The 7,198-nt window shown below is 46.4% G+C and overlaps 1 protein-coding gene and 1 non-coding gene across 2 annotated transcripts in view; both read right to left on the bottom strand.

Annotated features, from left to right (window-relative positions):
• The window catches only part of LOC101782123 (dormancy-associated protein 1), a 6,719-nt gene extending 5,437 nt beyond the window's left edge, over window positions 1-1,282 (bottom strand). The window contains exons 1-2 of the mRNA XM_004982515.3: window positions 1,067-1,282; window positions 552-762 (exon numbers count right to left, since the gene is read on the bottom strand). Of these exons, the coding sequence (XP_004982572.1) occupies window positions 552-762; window positions 1,067-1,172 (317 nt within the window). The 5' untranslated portion in view covers window positions 1,173-1,282. The remainder of the gene's footprint in view (window positions 1-551; window positions 763-1,066) is intronic.
• A 1,989-nt stretch (window positions 1,283-3,271) lies between these two features.
• LOC101782022 lies at window positions 3,272-5,207 on the bottom strand. Its single transcript, XR_002675817.1, has 2 exons — window positions 4,823-5,207; window positions 3,272-4,743 (listed from the first exon to the last, which is right to left on the bottom strand). It is a non-coding gene; the product is annotated as an uncharacterized LOC101782022 (transcript).
• Window positions 5,208-7,198: the final 1,991 nt, after the last annotated feature.

Here is a 7,198-nt window from a genome sequence, read left to right as displayed (position 1 = left end):
TGATCGAAGGTTATGCGGCGGAGGGGAGGCTGGCCAGGTGCCGGCAGCTGATCAGAGAGTCCGAGTCAGCCGGTGTGAAACTGGACAGGAGGCTGCTCTCACGCTTGTCTGAAACTGGAAATGCCCTTTCTTCTTGACTCTCTTGTGGGGTGTTGTGTTGGCATCTCACAAGCAGAGAACCAGAACACCACACTTCTGTGTAATTGCTCTTTTTGTAAACCATGTTTTGAGATGATTTATCATCTGTGGGGGGGGGGGGTGTCTTGAAACAGAAACATAGTGCTAACCTCACGGCTCACTAGCTAGTTGACCTGCTTATTGTGGTGTTTGAAACAGAAACAGTAATCATTCATTCAGCTAAGTCACCTGCTTTGATGCTCTGCTCTGAGCCTTGGCAGATCAGCATAGTACTAGTGTAGTATGCAATCAAACCATATGGTACTACTAAGTAGAGATCATCCTGCTGCTAAGTACTAATACGGAGTATAAACCAAAGGACGGCGAGGACGGCAGAGAGATGCCGGCGCATGGAGACCATGGACGGCGCTTACCAGTCGTAGACGGTGGGGGAGTTGGGCTGCGGGCGGTCGAAGAGGTTGGCGCCCATGCTCTTGGTGGCCAGGTTGCTCCCGGGGTGGAACACGCTGCGCCACACGTTGTTGCCGCCGCGCGGCGTCGTCGACGACGACGGCGTCCCCGGCGTCGTCGGGGTCGACGGCATCGACTGCGTCCGCTTGTAGCTCCCGGCAGCAGCAACGGCATCTTGGGAGCAAAGTTTTTTTTGGGGGGTTAGTTCTTAACTCAAGATCATCATCATACGTGTACAGCTTAACATGTCTAGGATGCTCCGTTAATTAGTTTTTCTTTTAAACCATTTTTGGTCCTCGAGAAAGTATAACAAATCAAGCAGATCATGATTTCATGAGCCATCTTTTAAGCAGATCTGTACTAGTTGAGAGAGTCCGTCGTTAGACATCAGATCAGTTTGCATTGGTGCTTCATGTATCTTGATTGAGTTTTGTTCCAAACTGCTACCATAATAACTAGTGGTAGAAAACCGCGCTACCTTTGTCGATGACGATCGGGCGGGAGGTGGCGGCCTTGCGGAGCTTCTCGAGCCCCGTCTCCGGGTGAGGCCCGGCCACCACGTCGTCCCACAGCTTCTCCAGCATCTTCGCCTTCCTCCAACAAAGGTTACTGCTGGCCACTGGCTTACTGCACTACTATGCTAACGAGAGGAAGAGCACCGCACCACCACAGTGTCCGGGTACAAGAGAAATGAGCCGATGGGCCCCTCTTAAATCATGGAGGGAGGGAGCGTCCGGATACCGGCGGGTGAAGGTACCGCGAGGCGTCACTAGAAGCACGGTGAAGCCGCCACAAGCACTGTAGCGAGGCCCTGTTCCGGATGTTAAGGAGCTTTTGCATCTAAGGAAGCTCCAAAAGCCAACGGCCATCTCCATTTGACCGAGAGGTGAGCAGACCCAGCGCTCGGGGGGTGACGCAGCAAAGTGGATAAGGACGGAGCGGGCTGGCGCCGGGCCCCGCCGCGTCTCTTTTGGATCGCGGCCAAAATATCCCCAACCCGAGCTGATGGGCACGCCAGACGTGGCGGGTGGGCAAGGCAGGGCAGACGGATTGCCGGATTGGCTTGCCTCTTCTAGCTAGCTCGCTGCCCGCCCCGCCACGGGTCCCTGCCACCTCACCTGCCTGCGACCGCGAGGTGCCGGACCACGAGCCGACAGGCAGATTCCCCTCTTCTGAGCACGGAGATGGCGTGTATCCATCCATGATCCACCGCCGAATCGGCCGGCTTCCGGCTCTTGTTCCGCGGTGTTGGGCCTGCTGGTGGCCCGAACCGAAATGGGCGAAGAGCAAACTGGCCGCAACGGACCGGATCCCGCTTCCGCCTGCCCGCCCCTTTGTGTGTCCTACGGTTTTCGGCCCAGTGGAGCCTCTCACGCATCAAGCCGGGAAAAAAAAAATCGATCCTCGCATCAGAGAGTATCATCGGACTATCTCCTCCTCCACTTGGGTTTACGTGATCACATCAATCCTCTCTTGAGGAAATCTTTGTGGGGCAAATGAGCCGGTCTCATAACGTCATACGGCAACAAGATAGCAGTATGAACATTTGCACAGGCATTAGATCCCATCGCTGCTAACCTCATATACATGCCTTATAGGCTGCAGATAAATTAAATAGCCGTGAAAGTGACCGGGAAAATAGGAAAATTCCGTATACTGCTGCTCTTCTGTATCTTTTCAAAGAGCAGCGCTCTGACATTGAAGAAAGCTGAAACGCATTATGCAGTTCGGATTTCTTCAAACTGTAGATGATGAGACATGCACCTGACAGACACAGCTTTAAAACTCCGTTAGGCCCCCCCAACTCCCAACTTTGACATTATGCAAAAAAAAAGATTCCCCATCACATCAAACTTGCGGTACATGCATGGAGTACTAAATGTAGACGAAATTAAAAAACTAATTGCACAGTTTTGTTGTACTTTGCGAGACGAATCTTTTGAGCCTAATTAGTCAATGTTTGGACAATAATTCACAAATACAAACGAAACACTACAGTGTGCTACAGTGTTGTAACAGTAATTTGGCACCTCCAAACTTTAGCAACTAAATAAGGCCTAGGTTAACGAACAGAACAGAAGTATGGTAGGCAAAAACTGCTCCAATTCATTCCGTACTTCGTCTCAGTAAACAGAAGGACAGAATTGCCATCGAGTGGTTTAACTAAAAATATGAGCTGCAGTCGTATGAGGTGGGTTAGGAAATGGTTGACATTTTTGAACCGATTCTGTTCATCACCACATCTACTTTTTCAAGACCTGGGATCTTGGATGTAAAAGTTGTCCTATGGTCCTCAAAATGCATGCGTATACTATACACGATATGCCAATGCAGATAGCTATCCAGGTGCGAACAAATACAGATAGTTAAAAGCAAGCAGAGTTAACCTTACAACTCATTTCTATATAGTTATGCTACAGGACCATCATGGTCAGACAGCACTTCTTTGAAATTATACTTCAAGGTCCTCTTCGCAACTAGTTCCCTTCTACTAACCAAATAAGCAATAATTCAGTTCTTAACAAATGCTTTTCATAGATTTCTAGCAAGGGTATACTCAAGCATTTTTATGAAAGCATATGCAGGCTTCCAAATATGCATCACATAGACCATAGCTATGACAGGGAAATTGATGCCTTAGGCAAACTATGGCAATGCAGATAACAAATGACAACCAATATCATAAGTGAAAATGAATCAGACTTACTTATTAAGTAATCTCTGCACTGCCAAGTGAAAGGACCTTTAGGATTGATGGAATTTCCTCGAAAACAAACTTTAGGAATATATCAAACAATAAACAGTACAAACTATGACAAGAAAATGACGTAGATAACCTGAGCTGCCTCTCCATTATTTAATTTAGTAACAACTGAAGGCCCAGCACATGTGAAAGCATCCATATCATTTTAGGGTACCAATTCTTGACCTTCACCTTGGGCATGATGCTTCTAGTCTTGATCAGCCAGTCCATGAAAAAATGGAACATATGGAAGATATGGAAGAAATGTGTTATAAATAGGCTCTGTGAGCAACATATAACACGAACTTTACCCCGATCCATGTCATATGACATTAAAAGATCCTCAGAATTCGAAACAAAGAAAACCACATTGGCTTCTGGATGAATTGTGATCAAAGAATAATCCCGCTCCATCATGAGATCTACCTCTCCGAAAAGCTGGGAAGTGCTGATGTTGTACTTAAAAATCCATTGACCAGCACTGTAGTCTTCAAGAATCCAGACTGATATCTTATTAGTGATATGTTTCCTAGTATTCATATAGCACAAGCGCCCTTGTGATTGACCAAGAAGCGATGGGACCATGGCAAAATTTTTCAAAACCCATACTTTCCAGCAAAGGAATGATACTCCATGTCTTCCCTTCCGTGTCCACTGCCAGTATTGTGGATTCGTGGGAGAGCAAATGCAGCATTCCATTCATAAAGACACCTCCTGATTCGACCGGCACAACCTCATCGCCCCAACCATTTTCCTTGTGACTCCATGCACCAGTTTCCGACGAGTAAATATCCAGGCCAGTGATATATCCGTATTGATCTTCCTCTAGGAGCTGGAACACGTGGAAGTGAGAGAAAATGGCTGGGTCAAAACACAAACGGATTGTGGACACCGAGCTACCATCGTCGGGGGGCTCAGGCAGGACTACCCATTTATCAGCGGCAGGGTTGCACACCACGTAATTGAATTCATCTCTGGGGTTCACCTTCCAGCAGCCGCAGAGGAGAAGGCCACCACAGCTGTCCTTGGAACGGATCCACCTGTAGCCGGGCAAGAAGGGCAACGACGGGTCAGGAAATGGCACTTCTTCGGCCCCCGAGATGCCAACGAAATCGGGAATTGCTGTTATCTCGTCCTCGTGGTCGAGCAGATAGCGAGGGTAGAAGAAGCCGGAGAGTTGTGTCTGGGGGAGCTTCTTGCGGTGCTCGGGGTGGGATGCCAGTGGCGGGAGACGCACTTGAACCGGCAGATCGATTTGACCGGCAGCCGCGACAGGATATCGACGATGAGGTCGTCGGTGAGGTCAGCCGCGGCGGTGGCGGCGCTGGCCCTCTTCTTGGAGCCGGAGGGGTCCATCCGTGGGCGCAAGTGAATCTACTCTGTCCCAGATCGGTCACCACCAAACTGCAGATCTGCTCACTTGTTCAGTAACAAGAATCCAACAAATCGAACTGAATCGATTCACCGAAACACAATGCCCTATTTCCTTACCTGAACGAGGACAGATGGCGATCTGACGGCGGCGCCGCCCACAGAATCAAACTTGGGCAGCCGCCTACCGCCGTTTTGCCGTTCGCCGTTGCCCCTCCCCCGACCTCCCGCGACGAGGCACCGAGTCAGGAGCCGGGGAGGACGACGCTCTTTCGCCGAGGAGCAAAAGGCTACTCGATTGGTAACTCGAGGACCTCTCCAATGGCGAGTCTGCGAGCAACGGATTGGTTCCTGTGCAGTCGCTACGAGCCAACGACTACGACACCACAGAATCGGAAACCAACGGGCCGGGTCTATTGGAATCTGGAAATACCGACTGCACTGGATTTATTAGTGCTGAGTACCGTTTGGTTTCGATGGTGATCGGAGAAGGCACACCGGTCAAATGCTCAAATGGCTTTGCTTTGGTAGATAAAAAAAGGATTTTAAACATCTACTAGCAGAGTGCATGTGCGGCCGCACGTGTTTTAAAAAAATCCGAGATATTCTCAGGAAGGAGGATTTATTGCTGAAAGCTATTTTATTTTCATATAAAAAAATGTTTAAGAAGAAACGCAGTCACATCAAAGATTATGTGAAATATCTCAGGAAGGAGGATTTATTGCTGAAAGCTATTTTATTTTCATAAAAAATGTTTAAGAAGAAACACTGTCACATTAAAGATTATGTGACGAGAAGTATAAATGGCCGATTGACAAAAGGACATTTGAATCCTTTATGGTGAGTTGTAGACAAATCTTCCGAAAGAAATAGTGATAGAGGGACATAATTTTCTACTATTTGAGATACATTATATAATGTATGTAATTGCAAACATGCCAAATGAAATAAGTAAGGCCATATTTGCCATTGACTTCCGTGGACACAATATTTAGTATATTGTTGGATACAAGTTTACCCACAATGAAAATTTTATAGATGCTAGATCAGAGGTACATAGAAATAACCACAATGGAAATAACCACAGTGGTGCATGGTTTTCCTCCTTCCCCTCCCCTATCAAATTTTGATGTGCCTTTTGCTTCCTCTGTTCCGTCAGATCAAGATTTTCATAGCCATGACCAATTTCAATTTTAGATGCCAACAACTCAAAACCAAATAAAGTAAGCAATAAATTAAAATATCGTGGTTGCCACCAAAGATTGTTTCTTCTACAACCAATGGTGCTAACCCAGACTCTTCTCTTAGCCTCTTACAACCATTACTAGACCCTTGGTTTCTTATGTTTAATTTGTCACACCACCAAGTGGAGGATGATGATCCATCAAAAGAAAAAAGCATGAATATCAGAACTAAAATCTTCAGGTGAGAAAGCCGAACATAATATTGTATCGTTCCTTCTCTTTTTTGTGAAGTTCTTCAAAAGTGCTCCTCGACTAAAATCTTATAAGGGGAAAAGTATATGGAAGCACTTTCATCTTTCAGGTATCTGTGCATCATCAAGAGAACCAATAAGGAAGAAAAAACAAAAAATGGTAGTGTTGACGTCAGATTTCGTCATCAGTAGAATCGGCGTCAAAGAGGGAAGAAATCGAAAGAATACAGTTGGGAATCGGTCAAAAGGTGCTACAGTGTGGAATCGGTCAAGTGGCTTTTGCTTCGCTTCAGGTTCCCAATCGGCAGCCCTTTGCTGATAAGAAATCGCCCGATCAGGAAGGTGGACTAAGGTGGGCCTGTATGGGCTTGGAAAGATGGAAGGATAAGGTGGGGTTCAGCCCACGAAGCGTGGGGTAATTAGTTTAGCACGGATTGTGCTTGTAGATATTTGTTTTCTGTTTGAATTAGAGATAGAGTTCTAGTCGGTTAAGAAGATTATTTGTACGGGGCTATAAATAGCTACCTTTGTAAATCTGTAAACACAACAATCAATCAATACAACAAGTTACTTTATTCTTCGTACTTACTGTCAAGCAGGCGACTTCGCCATTACTTTTCCTTCTCACGAGTTCGTGCGGGTTGGCAGGGCTGCATCATCTTGATCTCCGGCCGATTCTGTAAGTTCCGTTTATCGAGTAATATCTAAGCTTTAACTTCTGGCGCATCGCTGTCGTTTCGTTTAGATTTATTCATCAGTTATCGATATCGATTAGATTCATAGGTTTTTACCTGTTTTTCTAGTTTTTATCATCAGTTATCCTGCTAGGAATCGGTAGTATCGGCTTTCGTTGCTTTCTGTAGTCAGATCCATTCGTTGCCGATTAGATCTCTTCCTAGTACTGTTTTCATAAGCTTTGTACCGATTGCTTCAGTATTTGTCTGCTTACGAAGCTACAGGGATCGTGCTGTCTTATAGCCGATTTCATCATCACAGTAAATCGGCTGATCTGCCGATAAGCTATCTCGATCGGAAACTTAGCCGATCGTGGTTACTGAATT

The sequence above is a fragment of the Setaria italica genome, chromosome IX, assembly GCF_000263155.2.
Source record: "Setaria italica strain Yugu1 chromosome IX, Setaria_italica_v2.0, whole genome shotgun sequence".
NCBI lineage: Eukaryota > Viridiplantae > Streptophyta > Magnoliopsida > Poales > Poaceae > Setaria > Setaria italica.
Note: the sequence above shows the minus strand (reverse complement) of the source record. Positions and strands in the feature narration are given on the sequence as shown.